The sequence below is a fragment of the Notechis scutatus genome, chromosome 2 (genome assembly GCF_049901735.1).
Source record: "Notechis scutatus isolate UNSWTSFEM ecotype Mainland chromosome 2, rNotScu1.2, whole genome shotgun sequence".
Lineage (NCBI taxonomy): Eukaryota > Metazoa > Chordata > Lepidosauria > Squamata > Elapidae > Notechis > Notechis scutatus.
Window position 1 is genome coordinate 123,851,220 of NC_142010.1, and position 21,544 is coordinate 123,872,763.

At 41.8% G+C, this 21,544-nt stretch overlaps 1 protein-coding gene across 12 annotated transcripts in view; it reads right to left on the reverse strand.

The window, feature by feature from the left end:
- ARSG (arylsulfatase G) overlaps window positions 1–21,544 on the reverse strand; it is a 102,017-nt gene that overhangs the window by 47,305 nt on the left and 33,168 nt on the right. For 8 of the 12 annotated variants that reach the window (XM_087956069.1, XM_087956062.1, XM_087956065.1 and 5 more), the window contains exons 2-3: window positions 12,070–12,420; window positions 252–439 (exon numbers count right to left, since the gene is read on the reverse strand). In XM_087956069.1, the coding sequence (XP_087812195.1) occupies window positions 252–439; window positions 12,070–12,296 (415 nt within the window). In that variant the 5' untranslated portion in view covers window positions 12,297–12,420. Of the gene's footprint in view, window positions 1–251; window positions 440–12,069; window positions 12,421–17,603; window positions 17,691–21,544 lie in introns of all 12 variants that reach the window. The other 4 variants (XM_087956063.1, XM_087956066.1, XM_087956073.1 and 1 more) reach the window with 3 other exon arrangements.

Here is a 21,544-nt window from a genome sequence, read left to right on the forward strand (position 1 = left end):
GTAAAAAAACAACAACACAACATGCATTTCCCAAGATGACTTCCGCCGCAAAGATATTTAATAGTATGGGAAATATTACCTAATTACCTGGGGAAATTCTGGCCTTCTGTGCATATTTCCAACTGAAATAGCTTACTGGTATTATCTCTTTTCCAGTAATTAATCAAATCTTCATTTTGATCATAGACCAGCATATATCCAGCTATAAACAGAACCAATTTAAGTTTATTTTCTGGGGTAGTTTAAATTACCTATCATAGCGGTGAGGTAACCAGCTTCTTTCAGAACTTCTGCCAATGTCGTCTCATTCAATGGAAGGCCTGCCACTGAAGACACAGCAAAATTATGCGTGACGCCATTACGAAGGCCGAGACGTCCTGTAAGCAGAGAGGCACGTGATGGGGAACAGGTAGATGCAGCTGAATGAAAATCTACGAATCTAGAAAAAGGGGGGAAAGGTTCCTATTATTTTTCATTTATCCTTTCATTTTGAAACAAAATATTCTTGAGTTGGTTTATGGCCAAGTATCTAACTGTAGTTAGAGGCCCGGCTGTCCAAAGCTACTTGGTTAATGTGGTTTGACATTGAAATATGTGCTTTTTTTTTTTTACCCTTATCCTCATGCACACTGTGTACTTTTGCATCTATGGATCTGGAGCACTGTTATTGCTTTCATGAAATTCCTATTGACTTACACGAGCATTAAGCTTGCAATTTTTATGTCATGTGTTGTCTTTAAGGCTGAAGTAGACTTCTGCCACACTGCACCACACAGAATGCATGCGTCTGTTGATTGGGGATGGTTGCATAGTTCTTTTTATAGGTCAGCAAATTTTAATGTTTCTTGTGTGACCATGTTTTGCCTTCCCCAACCTCCCAGTAGGAAGGAACCAACCAGCATGCAGGGCAGGGTGCACATCTCCGCACAACACACAGTTGGGGTTCAGGAGGTGTTTGTGTTGGCCCCTCTGCAGCCTTCACTTTCCCTTCAACCATTTTGTAGCATAAGTATGCAGTGATGGGTACGGGCAGTTGCGGGCAACTCTAAATCTGCCTTTAGGGAAAAGGGAAAGCGCCCAGATAATTCAAATGTATACAGACAACAATCATGACTTCAGAATTAGTGCAAATGAGAGATGCACAGCATGTTTGCTAACTTGACTTCTCAAGGTTGCTAATCTCCAAGGGAAAATCAGTGCTGAGCTTTTCCTGGGGGACAAAACTGCCAAGGAGGTGACATTTTCAGTCAGTCTGGCAGTATCCAAATCTTCCTAAAAACCCGTTCTCTAAAAGCATGCTGCTTCATGCGACTAATGATTTTTGAAGTATCTCCTATTACAGATTTTGGGGTGTAGAATGTTCAAATTAAATTTTTGGGCTATGGAAACTTAGGAGATGTGGTTATTAGAGTAGTTAAAGGGTAATTTATTCCATCTGATGACATCAAAGGCCAGAAGGTTCAAAGTACAGGACAAACATTCTTGAGAACGGCCTCATATAACGGCTTCATATAAAAAGTCATCAGGCTTTTTTTTCAAGTTGCAAGTTATCCTGTACAGCAACATTTCACTTGAAAGAGGGAAATGTCAGTTAATCCAAATTTTTAAAATCTCAAGAGATCACAATATAATCTAATTATTTTTTTCCCCATGCAGGATTAAAGAAAGCTATATACAGAAAAAAAAATTGTCATGTGTCTGGGCTTTTTAAAAAAAACACAACAAAACACTAGCTTTGACCATAAAAAATGGAGCAAAAAATTCATACCATGAATTAGCTATGTTAATAATTCTGTCCACAACGATCTTTTTTCCAGTCCAGTATCTTCAACTACTATACGAAACTGGTTCTCCTACGATCCTGGTGACTACTTGGACAAGTCCATACAGGCAATGGGGCGGATGTTCTATCAGACAGGCATCATGAAAGAAAAAGCACATCTCCTAGGGCCTACCAAATGTAGATCCCTAGCTGATGATACCCACAGCACGCCTTCTTTGCCAGATCAAGTAGTGTGGGTTGAAATAACCTGGGAGAGGAGACCACTCAGATAGCCTGACCCCATGCCACAAACGCCTTTATTATCCTAAGTATATTAATTTTCTTGGTATTTTTGGAAGTAGGTTGCCATTGCATTCTTTTTCTTAGGGCTGAGAGAGAGTGGCTAGACCAGTTTTCCCTAGCTGGCACCTCAGTAGGGTTGAACTTAAGTCTCCTGATTTCTGGGCTAGTGCCTTTAGCACTGAACCAACTGTCTCTTAAGGTGTACATTCTCCAAATGAAACAATCTACATTACAACTTAGCCCTTGTATTTACTGAAATAATTCATAACAACTGACAATCTTAAATCTTTATAAGAGAAGTCTCTAGTATTTATATTCTCTTTGCGGTTATCAGCAGAATCCTATTGAGTGGATCCCACAACTCATTTGTCATGGGCATATTTTAAAACTGTTGTGCATAAAATAAAACTGAAACCATTCATGAGAAAAATTAGCAATAATTTGTTGCAAGGAAAAAAACCTGAAAAATAAATGCAACAGGAAAGCAATCAATACAACTATCTGGATGGACTTGCATGATGTCTTGGATGGATTATTGTGTGATGGGAGATGGTGAGGGAATCTGTAATCAGCAGATTTTTGGAATCTCATTAATTACATTGAAAGGGTAAAAGCATTTGACCAAACAATAATAAGCATCTCATTCTTTCAGTAAGATTAATACAAAGTAAGAGAACAGCAGTGAACTCAGAAATCTCTGGTTCAACTATTACTTCATAATTGGGGCCTTTGGTAAATCCACTTTTTTTTTTCATTCTTCACAATCTTGAGATTGGGAGGTACAGTACCAGATCAATACAGACATAACAGTTCTGTCTGGGGTGGAAACCAGCAGCTCCAGATGCATCAGCTTTATTCCCATAATGAGTATTGTATGTGTATACTCTTCTTCCTACCAGAGGAGTTGACCAGGAGAGGAAACAGGAAGAGAAAGAGGCTGAGGTGACTGAGATAATCATGTAGGAACTGAAGTACCTCTTGCCATGAATGTGGATTAATTGCAGAGATTAATACCAAGATTAAAAAATTAGACCATCAATCAAGAAGCAAACAATCCCCCAATCAAGGAACTGCCAAACAAGCCAAGAGTAAAAACAGCCCAATCGACGAACCGCTAAGACCACTCCCATCAATACTGACAATGCAAGCTACTAGGGTATAAAAAGGGCGTTGGTACTTACCTGACACACCCGTTCTCTTTGAGCTGTGAAGAGCATCCAGTAGTGGGAGGTGCTCCAGTCTCTGCTTGTCTAGGCTGGGCTTAATTTGTGGAACGCTCCTCGTCCTCCACGGGACTCCTCCCCAGCTTTCCCCAGTTTTGGCGAAGATGAGAGAAATAAACACCCTCGTCCTCAATGCCCTAACAATTTGTTGGCCGAAACAGGACCCCACCAGATGGGAAAAAGAAAAGGGTGGGGCTGGATGCTCTTCACAGCTCAAAGAGAACGGGCATGTCAGGTAAGTACCAACACCTTTCTCCCATGAGCTGTTCAGAACATCTAGTAGTGGGACATACCAAAGCCTGTCCTGTCCTACGGGAGGGACCCCGTCTGGCTTGGACTCCCCTCCTGATCCCCGTGGACCTGCTGCAGAACTCTTCTGCCAAAGGAGGCCTCAGCGGATGCAAACACATCTATTTTATAATGCCTAATGACGGGCGATGGAGAGGCCCAGGTTGCGGCTCAACAAATTTCGGTTACTGGTGCCTGCGTGGCACACGCTGCCAATGTTGCGGCGCTCCTTGTTGAATGAGCTGTTATGCCCCTGGGCACCTGTAGTGATTGAGTCTCATATGTTTTCGCTATAGCGGCCCGTAGCCAACGGCCTATTGTGGAAGATGAGGCCTTGCATCCCTGAGTGTTGGGCTGAAATGATGCAAATAAGGCTTCCGTTTTTCTGAAAGTCGCTGTGCGGTTAATATATATTCGTAATGCTTGCCTCACATCAAGCCAATGCCATTGTAGTTCCAACCCTTGGGATGGTCTGGGACAAAAATTAGGAAGTATCAGCTCTTGTGCCCTGTGAAAGGCCGAGTTAATTTTGGGTATAAACGCAGGATCAGGACGCAGGACCACTTGGTCAGAATGGAAGACACAAAGATCTTATCTGATAGACAAAGCTGCAAGTTCTGAAATACGACAAGCGGAAGTGATCGCAACAAGGAAAACGACTTTATACGTCAGAAATTGGAGACTTAACGATTTCAAGGGTTCGAAAGGGCCCTTAGTGAGTGTGACGAGGACCTTGTTAAGGTCCCAGGTGGGATAATGGTGTACCATTGGTGGGCGTAAATTTGTGGCTCCTCAAAGGAAACTCTGTATGTGTGGGTGATGGGAAAGAGATAGTAGACCTTCACAAGTGAGAACTGATGCCAAGGCTGCCACCTGTGTTTTCAACGTATTAGGTGATAATTCCTTGTCAAGTCCCTCTTGCAAGAACTCTAGGATTTCAGCCACAAATGGAGAGATGGGATCAATTTGAGACTCGGTACACCATTTGCAGAAACTGGATCATATGGCATTAAAAATGCGAGTTGTTGGGGGGCGTCTGGTGGCTTGGATGGTGGCGATAACTCTGTTGGAAAACTTTTTGCTCTTCAGACGACTCCGCTCAACCTCCAGACGGTCAGGTGCAACCATTGAGGGTCCGGATGTTGAAGGGGTCCCTGAGTTAGCAAGACCCTGTCTGTTGATACAGATAGACTGCGGAGGTCTGCAAACCATGGCCATCTGGGCCAGTAAGGAGCTACTAGAAGCAGCTCCGCCCTCTTGTCTAGCAGCTTCTGGATGACCTTGGGAAGCAGTGGAAGTGGCGGGAATGCATACAGAAGTCCCGGGGGCCAACGACAGTGGAGCGCATTGAAGTTCTCCGCTCCTTGCGAGGGGTACCTGGAAAAAAATCTTGGGAGCTGAGCATTGAGGGGGGAAGCGAACAGGTCCACCACCGGCTGTCCAAATGTCCTGACCGCCTCTTGAAAAAAGGTCGGATGGAGGCGCCACTCCGATTGATCGATCGTGGCCCTGCTTAGCCAGTCTGCCTGTGTATTCGACAATCCTGAAATGTGCTCTGCTCTGATGGAAAGTAGGTTGCTCTCCGCCCAACGACACAAGCGCTCCGCTTCCCACATGAGGTGTTTTGACTGTGTGCCCCCGTTTGTTTATGTGAGCTTTTGCTGTTACGTTGTCAGTCAATATTAGTATGTGTTGATTGCGTACCTGTGGAAGGAAGCTGCGGAGAGCCAGGTGTACTGCTCGAAGCTCCAGCCAGTTTATGCTGCACGACTGTTCTGTGGAGGACCAGCAGCCTTGGGCTGTGAGCGATTGAAAGTGAGCTCCCCATCCAAACAGGCTGGCATCGGTGGTGATGGTAAGTCTGTGGCGCTCTTTGAAGAGACAACCTCTGTTTATGACTGGTCTGGTCCACCAGTGGAGAGATATGAGGACCTTTGATGGAACCTTGACCTTGTATTTAGAGTTGCTTCGGCGGATCGCTGGTATGGGAGCAGAAACCACTGGAGCGATCTTGTGTGGAGGCGGGCCCAAGGAATAATAAATATACATGAGATCATCTTGCCTAACAATTTTGATAGGTCAGCTAGGGGTATCCTTTTCTGAACTTTGATCTCCTTAACTAATTGATGAATGCTGTTTTGTCTCTCTGGTGACAGGAAAACTTTGTCTTCCACGTATCTATGATTGCCCCCAGATGGATTAATCGAGTCGATGGTGTTAAATGACTCTTTTTCCAATTTATTGAGAACCCATGTAGTTGTAAGGATTGTAATGTGGTCTGAGTATCTCTGAGTGCTTGATGAACGGAAGATGACAAAATTAATATATCATCAAGGTAACACTGGAGTCATACAGGTACACCTTGGAGATGAGCAGCAAGAGCTGCAAGAACCTTTGTGAAGGTCCTGGGGGCAGATGCTAATCCAAAAGGAAGAGCCTCATATTCGAAATGGTGGTTATCATAACAGAATCTCAAAAATTTATAGTGGGAAGGCCGAATAGAAATATGTAGGTACGCCTCCGTCAGATCTATAGACGTAAGGACGTCACCTATTCTGATGCCGAGTAAGATAGATTGCAGGGTGTGCATTTTATACTAAGAAACGGTTAAGATGCTTCAGATCGAATATTGTTCTCTACCCATCAGAACTTTTGGGAACAACAAAAAGATGTGAATAGAAACGTCGCCCTCGTTGATTGGTAGCTACTGGTTGGACGGCTCGTATGTCCAGTAGATGTTGGATAGCTGTTTCCATAAGATTACGTTTAACCAGATCTCTGTAAAAAGGGCATGACACGAACAAGTCTGGGGAGTGGATTGAAACTCCAGCGCAAGGCCAAATCTGATCGTGTCTCTGACGGAGGAATCAGACGTTGAGGAGGAATCAGACGTTCCCATTGGTCCGCGAATAATTTAAGGCATCCGCCAATGGGAGCCAGGTCCAGGAAGTTATCTTGGATGCCGGAAAGACCTATTTCCTGCTCCTCAAAAGGATCTCTTGGATTGGCCACCCCTTCTGTTCCTATCCCCCAAGTCAGACCTCTCTGGCTGCTGCCCTGGTCTGAATGATGGGGGTCTCTGGTATCTGGGTGAGAAGGGTTCCTGATAAAAGAGCTGAAAAGATCCCCTCCGAAAGGACTGAGGGTTTCGAGAATCTGACTTCCGAAAAAGGCAAGGTAGAATTTTCTTTTTGTTTCGGGTTTTGATTAGCAGCGGGTCGAGGGCAGGGCCAAACAGTCTGTCTCCCGCAATAGGAGATGAAGCCAGCTTGCCTTTGTGCTTAATGTCCGCTTGCCAATGTTTTAACCATAGTAAGTGTCGCGCTGTGACATGTGAAGTAATGGCTGCATGATAAGTTGTGTCAGCTGAGAATTCAGCAGCTGCTATAGGTTTTGCAATATCTTGGTGCGCTCTAATGTTGGAATTAGGGACATGCTCCCGTAAGAGACAGAGCCAACTGAGAGAAGAACGGGTAAAGAAGGAAGCGGCCGTGGCCGCTCTGATGGCCCATGCATCAGACTGATGGCTCCTGTGTAGGGCAAGGCTGGCCCTTTTTTCCTCTGGCCTCCAGTGCTTCACTGGGAATGGAGGATGAGGACGCTAATCCCACTATAGGTTCGTTTACCTCGGGAGTATTCAACAATTTTGAGAAATCAGGGGCCAAATTAAAATATTTCCTGTCATATCCCATGGGGGCAGGGTACACCGCTGCAGATGCCCACTGTTTCTGTACCAGGTCTGAAAACATGTGAGGAACTGGAATCACATCTGCCTCGACTACCGGTTGGTTGAAAATTAGATCTTCTGGTCCCACTTCTGAAGGAGTTAGAGTGGTAGAAGGGGCCGACTTCTTCAGGCGTGCAATGTTTTTTGCCTTAAACAAAAGTGATCTGACTAGTTGTGGGCAGAATAAGCCTGTAAATACAGGTTGATCGGGAACAAGGCCCTCATCTTCAGACATCCCCCTTTCTAGGGGGTCCGCTTCTGACAGGGCCAGGTCACTGTCATGTATTGATCCTGATTCAATCTGATCCATTTGATCAATTTGATCCACTTCTTCCGCCTCCTCCTCCTCCTCCTCCTCCTCTGGCCCCTGGAGGGGCATGTCCCCCTGAAACTGTGCCTGGGTATAGTGTTGCTCCGATCTGGTCAACGACCTTAGCGATTGAGAATCATAAACAGCAGTTACAGGATGTTCCCTGGTCAGAACTGCGTGTTGAAGACCTGCTGCGATTCCCTGGCGGATTGCCAGCTCCATCCACGCCTTCATCCTCTCTGGAACTTCCTCTGGAAGAATGTCGTCCTGTCGAAGACTGGCAGCCATTGGAGTGAATGTAGCTTCAGGAGCCCTTCACGTGGTCTGCAAGAAAACAATCAAGCTCAGAGAGCACCAAGGAACTCACAGTTCAACCCAGAGCTATAAATGTTCTCTTCAATTGATATGGTTTGGTGTGGTCTGCTAGTGTGGACAGGTTACTATGAGTTTGAAATATGGTACAGAACTGAAATAGGCTATTTGAATTCTATGCTGCTATGACCGATCAAAATAGAAAAATAAACAAAATAATGCAAGAGCGGGCAGGTCTCAGGTCTCAACATATATACTGCTTTCATATAGTTCTGCAAAATCAAGAGTCGTGGTGGCGCAGTGGTTACAATGCCATATTGCAGGCTAACTCTGCCCACAGCCTGGAGTTCAATCCTGAAAGGTTCAAGGTTGACTCAACCTTCCATCCTCCTTCTGAGGTCAATAAAAAGAAGGACCCAGATGGATACAGTTGGGAGCTGTATACTGACATTGTAAACTGCACAGAGTGTGCTGTAAAGCTTTGTGGGTTGGCATATAAATCTAAGTGCTATTGATATTCTGTAGAAACAAGAGAAAAAACGAACACATGCTTAGGCTATATTAAAGGAAAACGAGCTACAACTTGTAGAAAAAGGCTGACTGGCTGCTTTCAAAGATTTGTGTATATGCCAAAATGGTATGAAGCAAATACATTCAAGACAGGCAACACATGAGAAACATGTTTACACTAAGCAAACAGAAGTCCCAATCACTAGAGCTATCTCAACCCCTTGTTTGACTATTTGCCTGAGGAGGTTTTAAATAGCCAGCATTGACGTCTTTAGAGAAGCAATAAATTCTTCGTACATCCTATAAAACAATTATTCATTAAAAGGGAGCATCTTTGAATTGAATCATGTCACACAATTAGCATTTGTAGTTGTAGTAGAAATGGTTTAAACTTGTCTCCCAGTTTTGGAGAAATGCACATTATTAAGCAAGTAACAATTTTAAAGACTGAGAATTTGCAGAGGGTGGGTGGAAGGGGAAATGTGCCACTTGTGCCAGTAAAATATTGGAAATGGCTCTTTAACTCTTCCAAATTCTACTGCATAAGCAACCCAGAGATGTTGAGAGTTGGGCAGCATACAGATAACAGATAATCAGAGTTGGAAGGGACCTTTTAGGTTATCTAGTCCAACCCCCTGCCCAAACGGGGGACCCTACACAATTTCTGACAAATGGCAGTCCAATCTCTTCTTGAAAGTCTCAAGTGATGGTGCTCCCACAACTTCCGAGGGCAAGCTGTTCCACTGGTTGATTGTTCTCACTGTCAGAAAGTTTCTCCTTATTTCCAGGTTAAATCTCCCCTTGTTCAGTTTCCATCCATTGTTCCTTGTCTGGCCTACAGGCGTTTTAGAAAATAGCTTGACCCCTTCCTCCCTGTGGCAGCCCCTCAAATATTAGAAGACCGCTATCATGTCCCCCCGGTCCTTTCCTTTACTAGACTAGCCAAGCCTAGTTCCTGTAACCGTTCTTCATGTGTTTCAGCCTCCAGTCCCCTAATCATCCTGGTTGCTCTTCTCTGTACTTTTTCTAGAGTCTCAACATCTTTTTTATAATGTGATGACCAAAACTGGATGCAGTACTCTAGGTGTGGTCTTACTAAGGCTTTATAGAGTGATATTAGTACTTCACTTGATCTTGATTGTATCCCTCTGTTAATACAATTTAGGATTGCATTAGCTTTTTTGGCTGCTGCTGCACACTGCTGGCTCATATTTAGCTGGTTGTCCACTAAGACTCCAAGATCCCTGTCACAGTTACTGCTATTGAGCCTGCTTTCACCCAGTCTGTATGTGTACTTTTGGTTTTTCTTGCCTAAGTGTAGGACTTTACTTTTCTCTACATTGAATTTCATTTTAAATAAATAGTAGGCCCAGTGTTCTAGTCTGTCAAGATCCATCTGGATCTTGAGCCTATCTTCTTGGGTGTTAGCTATTCCTGCCAGCTTATTATCATCTGCAAATTTGGTAAGTTCCCCTTCTATTCCCTCATCTAAGTCGTCAATGAAGATGTTGAAGAGTACTGGGCCTAAGATGGAACCTTGTGGCACCCCACTGCTTACTTCCCTCCATGTAGACTTAGACCCATTAAGGACTACTCGTTGAGTACGGTTTGCGAGCCAGTTGCAAGTCCATCTAGTGGTGGTGCTATCTATTTCACTTTTTTCTAGCTTACTAAGAAGTAGGTGATGGTCTACTTTGTCGAATGCCTTGCTGAAATCTAAATATATTATGTCCAGAGTATTTTGCTGGTCTACTAATTTAGTCACTTTATTGAAGAATGAAATAAGATAGGCTTGGCATGATCTGTTCTTACAAGTTTAGATGATGATAATGAATGATGACAATGATGATGATAATGATGATGACATCAATGTATTTACTCCAAATGAATATGACCTTGAATTTCACATTATCATTTTACAAAAAATAGAGTAGACAGTGAGGGAAAAAAAGTAGGAATGGAAAAAATATGTAAACCCTGATGAAAAATCTATGCAGTGCCTTTCTTAGGCACTGATTAACCTAGGACTGCCATCTTTTGATGAAACCAATTATGAACATTCCCCATCTCACTACCAATAAGTATAAGCGCATAATAATATTTGTGTGTGTACTCTATTGTGGATATTTATTCATATTTCATGTTTCTAGACCATTCATCTTCCTCAAGGATATTCACCAGAAAAGGGCAAAACCAGGATAAAAGAATAAACTCGCCCAATTAATGAACATGAATACAATTTCATTGTTACCATATTTGTTGATATTCTTCCATAAATTAAAGAGTCTGGACGATGAACAATAAAGCAAAAGTAAAACAGGAGAAAGAGCAAACAAAAATAAAACAAAAATATGGATGAATGCCAATAATGAGTTCAGCTTTGATAGTATAATAGTTTTAACCATTTTACAGAATGGGAGAGATAAAGGTACTCCTTAGACTAAGGAAACATGCCATCTAGCCTACTCTGATGGACTTTTCACAGAAAGCGAAAAATTCTAGAAAATCTTCTCTAGATGTCTGAACAGATTAGCCCATTCAATTTTGTTGAGGTGGTACCAGACGTATCTTGATACTATGCCATGTAAGCTTTATCAGAAGCAACTTAATGTCTTTTAAAGTTGGTGTTATTTGGCAACAGCTGGACTGATCTGGCAGCTGTGTAGCCACCATATCCTGGAATTACTACAGTTTCTCACTCCCCTCCAAAGGAACTTTCAGGTCTTGTAGTAGTGCAAATGAGCGATGATCAATTTGTAAACAACCTTCACCTGAGTCCCTCAAGGTCCTATATTTATTGAAAACAATTTATCTCCCATTTGCATTTAAAAGCTGGCTGTTTTACAACATTTTGGGGGATTGACAAGGTATTAAATATAAGCGGGATTAATCTTGTTAGTATTATTTTTTTGGATACTCAATGGCTAAGAAACTAATGCTTAGTGTGTTCTGGCATTTATGTTTTCTTAATCAATTCTTTTTTACTTTATTTTACATTATATTTATTTTATATTTTATATCATTCTTTTGGCGTTAAGGAGCATATAAATTTCAGAAATAAATAAACCAAGTTTATTGAAAATAACCCTGATATACCTTCAAAACCACATCTTTCTACTGAGATTGGCCCAACCATTTCAATCATGCCACAAGAAGCAATGGGTTTTCTCCCATTTAGGGAAGGTCATGAAAGTGGGCGAAGCCCTGAGCCATTTTTTCGCACCATTGGGTTGGCTCTCTGGAATGGTCTCCTGTGGGAATTGTGTTTGGCCCTAATTCTAGTTGCTTTCTGGAGATTGCTGAAAACAGTTTCAATCTCATTTCTCACAACATTTCTCCAATCTCATGAATCTCCACAGGAGGCCGATACAACGTGCTGTCTGGAATGTTCCTATATTTTTTAATTTAAGTTTTATGAATCTTCCATATTTATTGTAACCCTCTCATTTTGATATGCTGTATGATATAAAGTATGCTTTTGATTGTGTACAATGTAAATGTCATAAACCAATAAGCAAAAAATGCACAACTATAGGCACAATCCAATAATCCTATATAGCATTTAAACAATTGACTATACTCTCTAAATACACGGTAAATAAATGTGAATGATAGAGAATAGTTTGAAACTCACCTCATTCCTTCCTCAGCTATCTTATCCAAATTAGGTGTGCCTTTTTTTAGGTCCCAGTTGGCTCCAAAATCTCCCCATCCTACATCGTCTGCCAAAATTATTATGAAATTAGGTTTCTTGTAAATTGTTCTTTCCCAGTTAAAAAAAAGGCTGGGATGGTTGTAAAGAAGCCCAGCAAAACAGCTGACCAAGACCAACACCAGTGCTTTAAGAGGCAGAATATCCATGGCATCAGGAGGGCCGTTCTAGGAGACATCTCATGAACATTAAAAATATCCAACTGTAAATGTTCCCTGGGTGTTATTTTCTTCACAGTGGGTATTTCAGATCAACTGCAAGATTCATTAAATTCTGCAGAAAAGAAAATTAGAAGGAGGTATTAAGAAAAACACACATACAGGCTTGCAGGTAGAAGTATAACATGTTGCTTACTTGCTTTACTCAAACAGAGATTCTGAATTTAAGATGATTCTTTAAGAAAAAATAGATTAAAAAGCCCACGAACACAAAGGCAACATGCTTTTCATTGTCTGCTTGGTATCCTGTTGGTTTGTTAACACCAGCTAAAACCAGTTCTAAAGATTTGTTCCTTACCCACTCATTGCCCATTTTATTACATTATAAGAGTGCATTATATTCATACATCCAAACCATACATATACGAATGGGGTCAGGAGATAGATAGATAGATAGGTAGATAGATAGATAGGTAGATAGGGAGAGAGAGAGACAGACAAACAGACAGTCAGACGGACAGACTTCTAGTAATTAATTGCTTTCAAAAATATAACCACTTAAAAGTTAATTGTTTCACTTACTAATGACTCTCACAGAAAAACACACAAATATTCACACACTTTCATAGATCCCTTTCCAACAGAAACTGCCAAAAAATAATAAATAATTTCAAGAGGGGGGAAAGGCAGCTACACAGGAAAGGAAAAAAGGAAGAAAGGACCATGCTCAGAAGTTACAAAAAGAGTTAAATTCACCAAGTAAACAACACCTGCCAAGGTGCAGTTAATCTTCAAAGTCATCAAAGATCTACCTATGTTTTTATCTATTCTAATTATCTTACTTTCAACAGTTACTTCTTATCAGTATATTTCCATACACAATTATTTTTGGGGGGGAGGATCTCCTAGGGCCATGATAGTGAACCTATGGCACGGGTGCCACAAGTGGCATGCAGAGTCATTTGTGCTGTCACGCGAGATGCAACCTTACCTCACTGCGCATGCGTGCGCCTCACAGCTGATTTTTTTTCTGGTTGGTTTGAGGCCTTTTTTGGCCTCCCAGAAGCTTGGGAAAAGCCTCTGCAAGGCTTTTCAGTCCGAATTATAGGCCTGTTTCATCACTTCCTGTAATACTGGAAGTGACGAAACAGGCCTATAATTCGGCCTGAAAAACCTTGCAGAGGCTTTTCCCAAGCTTCTGGGAGGCCAAAAAAGGCCTCAAACCAGCCAAAAAATCAGCTGTGAGGCGCAGTGCAGGTAAGGGGGTGGCGGGAGGGGGAGATTGCGCATGCATGCACAGGGGGCATGGGGTGCGGGGACACACATTGCATTCTGGGTGCTGGCACGCAAGTGCGTGTGCGCTGGTGCGCACACAATTTTTGGCACAGGAGCCCAAAAAGGTTAGCCACCACTGTCCTAGGGAAAGCAGCCCTATTGGTCAGAGCAAATTATGCCATGACATTGTACTCACAGAGGCAAGCTCTTGAAAGTCACATTGTCATGGAAAGGAAACCAAAAGACTTTACCATAAACCTGCACACTATCATAAGAACTTTAGGCCCTTATTTGCAGTAACTCCAAATCCAACAATTTAATCAAATTCTAATCTAGACCAGTGTTTGCAGATTCTTTAGATGTCCACTTTGAGACCAAGTCATACTTAAACCCACTTTAGAACTTCCCACATCAGCATTCATCAGTTCCATCAGGTCTGCAGGAAGAGTACATCCCAAAGAAATAGCTGGCGTATCTGAAACAGTAGTAGCTATACCTGGCCAGATGTTTCTAACCAGTTCACCTTCGCCAGAGAAGGCCTTTATTCACATTTTAAAAGCTCACCCTCCCACCATAATACAGAAATCAATCAGTGGTAAACACTGTCTGCAGATCGATCACTCTTGACAGCTTGCACACAGTTGTACCCAGCCTTTATTAACTAAGTTAATAAATCAGAGTTCACTTTTATGAAACGCCAACAGCCTGATCCGCTGAGAACTGGACAAAACCTACTTAATTTCCATAGAGGAAAGCTCCTTGTACATCACCATCAGTCCAGTCAGGAACAGTGAGAATGTTATCAGAGGATGACACTTGAAAAGGGGGGAGGGAAAGCCGGTTGGAATATCAAAGACAGAGAGGCACTGTGAGCATCAGCAGTCAGAGGTGGGTGGAACAGGCCAGCTGAGTCCAGCTAAGACCAGTATTATGACAGATGGTTCCAGTTGAGTATCAAAGACCTTGGGGAAAGAATGTGCAGCTGAAGATACAAATTCGGTCAGTCAGTCAACAAAAGAAAGAAGGGGTAAGAATGACCTAATTAAACAAAGGGCATGAGTAAAGGGGTGGGATAAACCAAACAAAACTCAGTCCTGAGACAGCAAAGAGAAAAGGAGATTTGAAAAATTAAAACATTCGGTGGGCAAGGCAAGAATTCAGGAGTTGGCCCTGCTCAGATTAATTCCCTAGCAAAGGTAAGGCTTAATGAATAAATGAATATAAGCTTTGGTGGAATTACTGAGGTTAATTAAAGGTCTAAGAGTCATCCAAGATTTCATTCTTCACCTTCTTTCTCCAGGAAGCACCTACATAAAATATGGTTGGTAATACTATCCTGACTGCAAAAATGGAGTAAAGAGGAAGAAGTTACAGGGGAAGGGAGAGAAAGGGGGGAGAGGGAGAGAGAGAAGGAAATGAAGGAAAGATGACAAGTATCATCTGGAATACAGGGTAGTCCTTGACTTACAACTACAACTGAGCCCCAAATTTCTGTTGCTAAGCAAAAAAAAAACCTTGAATTTTGACCCATTTTACAACCTTTCTTACCATAGTTGCTAAGTGAATCACTGCAGTTAAGTTAGTAACATGGTTGTTAAGTGAATCTAGATTCCCCATTGATTTTGCTCATCAAAAGGTTGCCAGTTGATCACATGATCCCAGGACACTGCAACTGTGGGGTGGGTGTTTGTGTATCCCAATTGCTAAGCATGCAAATTTTGATTAGGTGACCAGTGTATGCTGCAGTAGTAAGTGAAAAATCGTCATCTTTTTTCCCCCAGTGCCATTGTAACTTCAAATGGTCTCTAAATGAATGGTTGCAAGTCGAGGACTACCGCTATCCCAGATGTGTTGGACTGCCACGTGGAGAGGCTGCACAACTTCACTTATATTCAGGTGCTATGCCTTACCATATCAGAACTGAAGAGGTAGTGTAGTGGGTAAAGAAACTGCTAGGTGCATGCAAAAGTTTACAAGATCATCTACAGCAGCCATTCCCAACCTTTCCGGCTCTGATGGACTAGCAATGGCAGGGATAGCAAGGGGGAAGGGATGGTTTTGTGCATGCACCCACCACTTACACAAATGGAGCTTCATGTGCTTGCCCGCTACTTCTGTGGCCTGCTTCCTAATAGGCCAGGGGTCCCCATACTTAGCAACTTTAAGACTTGTGGACTTCAACTCCCAGAATTCCTCAGCCAGCATAGCTCGCTGAGGAATTCTGGGGGTTGAAGTTCATAAGTCTTAAAGTTGCCAAGTTTGGAAACCTCTGCAGTAGGCTTTGAACTGGTACTGGTCCATGGATGGGGGCAGGGAGTTGGGGAGCCCTGATCCACCAGTAATGCTGGAGAAGATTCCTAGAGGTATCTTTTTTGGAGAGCTGCTACCAGAGAATTGATTGGGTGGCTACAACCTCCAGTCATGCTGGAAATCACACTTTAAAAAGTGAGTGACAGGACAGAACAACAAAGAATGATCAAGAATTGATTTTAAAAAGATATATTTAGATTGGGGGATATTCAGTTCTTTCTTCTATGAACAATGCCTGTCTGTTACTAAAGACAGCACTCCTGGATTAAAATTTACTCCATCTCTGTAACCTAAGATCGGCTAATCAAGCCATGGACAACTTATTAAGTTTGTGTGTCCATGGAGCCAACAGACACACGCAGGCACCCCTGTTGTTAAGGCAGTCATGTGCTTGGCTTAGTTATTAGATTTCTATCTTGTCCTCCGGTGAAGAACTTGATGCTGCAGATATTGTGCTCCTTCCTCCTGGTTATTTTCCCATAACAAGCCTCAGAGACACATTGTGCTGAGACAATGGATGGACAGAAAACATTAATACATTCTACATTAAAAACGTCCTTTGTACGACCCTTTGATCCCTTAGTTCGAGGTAGAGTCGGGATGACTGGATAGAGCTGAGTGTTTACCGGCCGGATGCCCTTCATCAGAGAGAAACATCTGCCGCTACCTAGGATTGAACACTCAACTTTCTGAGGGGGGGGGTGAGCATCTTCACCACTAGGCCACCACACCACTCACTCCTCATTCTACATTACTGCCTTGTTAATTTCCTCATGACTGCCAGCAGCAGCCAATATCAACATATACAACCGAGCAAAAGACATCATGATGGATCTGATAGAGAGGGGCAGGAAGAGAACACAACGACCTGGTCAACACATGGCACAACTTTAGACCACAAGGTTACTGGTGACTCAAGAAGCCTTCGATATGATCCCAGAGACCTTTAAGGTTATTGTCACGGTTAGTATGACAGGGAAAATTATTAAGACACGTGACAGACTGATCATATGAACTAGGTTTAATGTTAATTAAGTTTAACATGGAATGAAATAAGACAACCAAATACAATTCAGGTCCTTATACGTTGAAATATCAGGAAGCCCTGATATTTTTTAAAAAATACCTTGTTGTAAAACTATAAGTGACCGAATTTGTGCAATATACTAAGCCAGGGATCCACAACCCCCAGTCTGTGGACCAGCATTGGTCCCCGGCATGCTAGAAACCAGGCCTCAAAAACAAGCAAAGTCCCATCCATGGGATGCAGGCAGCACGTGAAACCACACCCCCTCTGGTTAATGGAAAAACCTCTCTCCATAGTTCCGGTCCCTGGTGCCCAAAAGATTGGGAGGCACTGTACTAAGCCATAAGATGTGATTTGTAATGGCTGGGTTTGCCCAAAATGCTAAATCTATACAGTGTGGCTTAGTGCAATGTGTGAATGTAATGAATATGTATTGCATATCTAACGAAGTACTGCATCGCAAACCAGCCAGAGTAATTTTGGGCAGTGAGATGGGCAGCATATAAATGTAGTAATAAATAAGAAAGAATAAATAAAAGTATGGCATTACTGAATTAGGTGACTGTCAAAGGTGACCCCACGTCATTCACAAAGCATAGTTTTGCTCAGATAGGACAACTTTAAATTGCAGAAATACATGTCTTTTCCCATCAGAATCAATCAAATTAAAAAGAGGCAACACTTGCCTGTGAACTGCCTTGTAAAACTAAGATGTAGAATTATCCAAACCCAATCATCTTCTGGTGTCCTCTGTGGTAATACCAACAATATATCTAAAATAAAATGAGAAAAACAAGTGTGTTTGGGATGGCAATTCCTAGAATTGCTAATATGTCACCCTCTTGATCTTATCTGGCAGACTCTTCACTTTGTAAGTGACTAATCTGAGTTTGCCTCAATTTTTGGCAATGGGTTTTGTTTATTGGGATGAAGTAAGCTTGTCCCATGTGGTTTAAAAAACAGACCCAGCAGCGTCTTTGAAGAGACACCACGCTCCACCTATTTTAACAGCAATTTTAACCTATTTTAACAGCAAGAAGGACTCTTTGCCAAGGCCTCTGTCTGATATTGATACTGCACTACAATATAACCAAACCCAGAGAATGCCACAACAACAAAAAATTTCCATCCAAATTCTTCCTGTTCCCATGTTTCTTATTAATCCAGCCCAACAGATATGATACTGCTTGATCAACTTATTTACCTGCTGGTCTGCATGTCCACATTAAAAAAAAACATTTTTTTTAATAACAGGACACTTTATAGGCACTGTGGAACACATTCTTGATGTACAGTTGGTCCTTGACTTATGACCACTATCGAGACCAGAATTTCTGTTGCTAAGCATGGTGGTTGCTAAGTGAGTAGCACCTGATTCTACAACCTTTCATGCTAAGCAAATCACTTTAACTGTTAAGTGAATCATACGGTTGTTAAGCAAATCTGGCTTTCCCTATTGACTTGTTAGACGCCAGCTGGGAAGGTTGCAAATAGCAATCACATGACCCAGAGATGCTGCAAACTTTGTAAATACACACTGGTTTCCAAGCGCTTGAATTTTGAGAATGTTTACCTTGGGGATGCTGCGAAAAGTTGCTTAAGTGTGAGGAATGGTCATAAAGTTTTTAGTGCCCTTTTAACTTTGAATCATCAAATGAATGATTGTAAACTGAGGATTTCCTGTTGTTATGGGCAATGAAGGTTTCCATTAAAATATGTGAAGGGAAATGATTGTATTAAAACAAAGATTCATAAGCAAGAATGTACAAGAATCTAGTCCTCAGTTTTCAGAGTTTTCATATATGTTTTGATATATCAGTGATCAAAGTTATTCCTCTGTAGACACTCCTGGAAACAACGGGGAGAGGGGAAATATGTTTTTGGCAAGGACATCAGCACATATGACAGGACAGATATATAGTCTATTAAAATAGAGAGATACAGGTGTACCACAGAGTATAAATTTCCTTTTGTTTTAGTAAAATCTGGACTATACAATAAAGTGATAAGGGGACTTGTGGACTCAGCACTATTAAAAGTGTTTTATGAAACAAAGAAATTAACATTTTAAGTCTTGGACATAAATATCTGTATTTTAGGAATACATTAGCAGTTAGTTGTCCTTATCTGATCTTGAAAATTCAGTGGCAAATCTGATTAGAAGTTGGATGGAAAACCACAGCAAAAGACCAGGGCAGTAGGCTTGAGTGGAAACAACAACAACAAAAAGTCAAACTCCATCCATTGTGTTATCAAGAAACCTACACAGATCTGTCTCTATCCATGAGGTCAGCAAGAGTCAAACTTGATTCAAAAGAGATTTTATCTTTTTATGCTATAGAAAACAATGCACAGTAAAGGACAAATAGACGTATATTAGTTGTGAAGATAACCCAGATCATGGTTAACAAAAATAATACTTTACTATATTTATTTATTTATTGGTTTAATTCAATGTAGATTGGCACCCATCTCTAGTATATGATTCTGGGTTGCAGCAATGATTAAAAACAAAATGAAAACATTATAACAAACCAATAATAACATACTGTATACAACACCTGAGATAAAACAATTAATAAGCCATGATTTGGCCTCAATTATACACCCAGGGCTATGGGCTCATTAACCAAACCAGGTTTCAAGGTCTTACAAAAGGCCAGCAGAGTCAGACCAAGTCTAATCCCCAGGGGGAAAAGGTTTGTTTGTTTGTATGTTTGTTTAACTTCTATGCAGGGGTGAGATTCTACCGGTGTAACAATCAGTTCAGCACACGCAGAGCGTTTGCTACTGACCTTCTCCAGCAATCCCTATGTGTTAAAATAGCTGACATGCAGCAATCCTCTGTGCCAGCTGAGCTTGAAAAATAGGATATAAAACACAGCCTAGAGCCTGGGTGGGTGGGTGTGCCCAACAGCTGATCGCTGGATCAAACAAAACTGGTTTGCTCCCAGCTGATCCTCGGAGCTACCACTTCACCCAAACCAGGCCAAACCGGTAGAATCCTACCCCTGCTTCTATGCCATCCATTTTGCCGAAGTGACCTCTAGGTGCCTTATGATCTTTCAATAAAACACTACATAAAATATTTAAAACAATAAAGTTGGGTGCCAAACAGAAAACCTTCTCTGTCTGGGCCCCACCAGATGACACTCTATAATGGACATAACCCAGAGCATGTCATTCGTGTTGGATCAGACAGGATGGGTAGATACAACCAGGGAGAGATGGCCCGACTAGCATCAATAAAACAAAACTACAGATAGTCCTCGACTTACAACAGTTCATTTAGCGACTATTCAAAATCACAACCACACTGAAAAATATGACATGATGATTTTTCACACTTACAAATGTTGCAGCATTCCCATGGTCACATGATTAAAATTCAGATCAACTGACTCATATTTATGACGATTGCAATGTCCCAAGGTCATATGATCACCTTTTATGACCTTCTGACAAGCAAAGTCAATGGGAAGCCAGATTCACTTAACAATCATGTTATTAACTTAACAATTACAGTGATTCACTTTAAGCATTGTGGCAAGGAAGGTCATAAAATGGGGCAAAATTCACTTAACAAATGTTTTGCTTAGCAACAGAAATTTGGAGCTCAATTGTGGTCATGAGTCAAGGACTACCTGTATAGCCAATTAAATTAGACAATAGCAAATGGCTGCTATTATGTTCAACTGGATAGGCCTAAGATAAAATTGAGACATCTGGATCTGGTGACTACCAGATGGCAGCAAAGAGAACTGTAAAGTCTTTGCTGCTACTGTACTATGCCTAGTGATTGCCTAGATTTTTGTACCACAGATAGCACACTAACTCTACAAACATATTCACAGATAAATTGTTAAAAGTATAAGGAAAATGCTTCTTCTAAAATTAAAGAATACCAAGACATATTCCGCTACCTCAATTACAAACTTTCAAGAATAGGTAAGTTTCAAGATATAAGTAGTCCTCACTTAGTGATGGCAATTAGAATCACAATTTCCATTGTCAAGCAATGTGGACATCACATGATTACAAGGCTTAACGATTGCAATCCCAGCAGTCCCTGTTGCTGCCCTTAAGGGAGAATCATGGGACAGGGCCTCCTTTCAACTTCCCGCCAATGGGGAAGCCGGGAGGAAGTTGCAATTCTGGGATGCTTGCAAGCAGGTTCTCAGGACGGTTAGTGGCTGAAGTGGTGCAACTGGGCACAGGACGGCTGCTTTGGGGGACAGGAAGGCATGTAGAAAATGTCAGGAGCACCTTACAATCTTTCCCATTGACTTTGCTTGTGAGAAGCTGGCTGGGAAGTTCGCAAATAGTGATCATGGGATTGCAGTATATTGCAACCATCCTAAGTGCAAGCTGGTTACCAAACCCAGGTCATAATCATATGTGACCACAGGGATGCTGGGACAGTCAGGACTTTGAGGACTGGTCGGAAGTACACTTGTTCAGCATTTTCGTAATTTCAAACAGTTGCTGAACAAATGCTCATTAACTGAGAATTTAACATTAAAGTTAAAAGGAAGTTAACAGAAAATACCGCTTCCTGAAGCATCCACAATTTTTGTTTTAATGGGACTAAAAAAAATATTCAGAAATCCACAGTGCCAGAAACAGT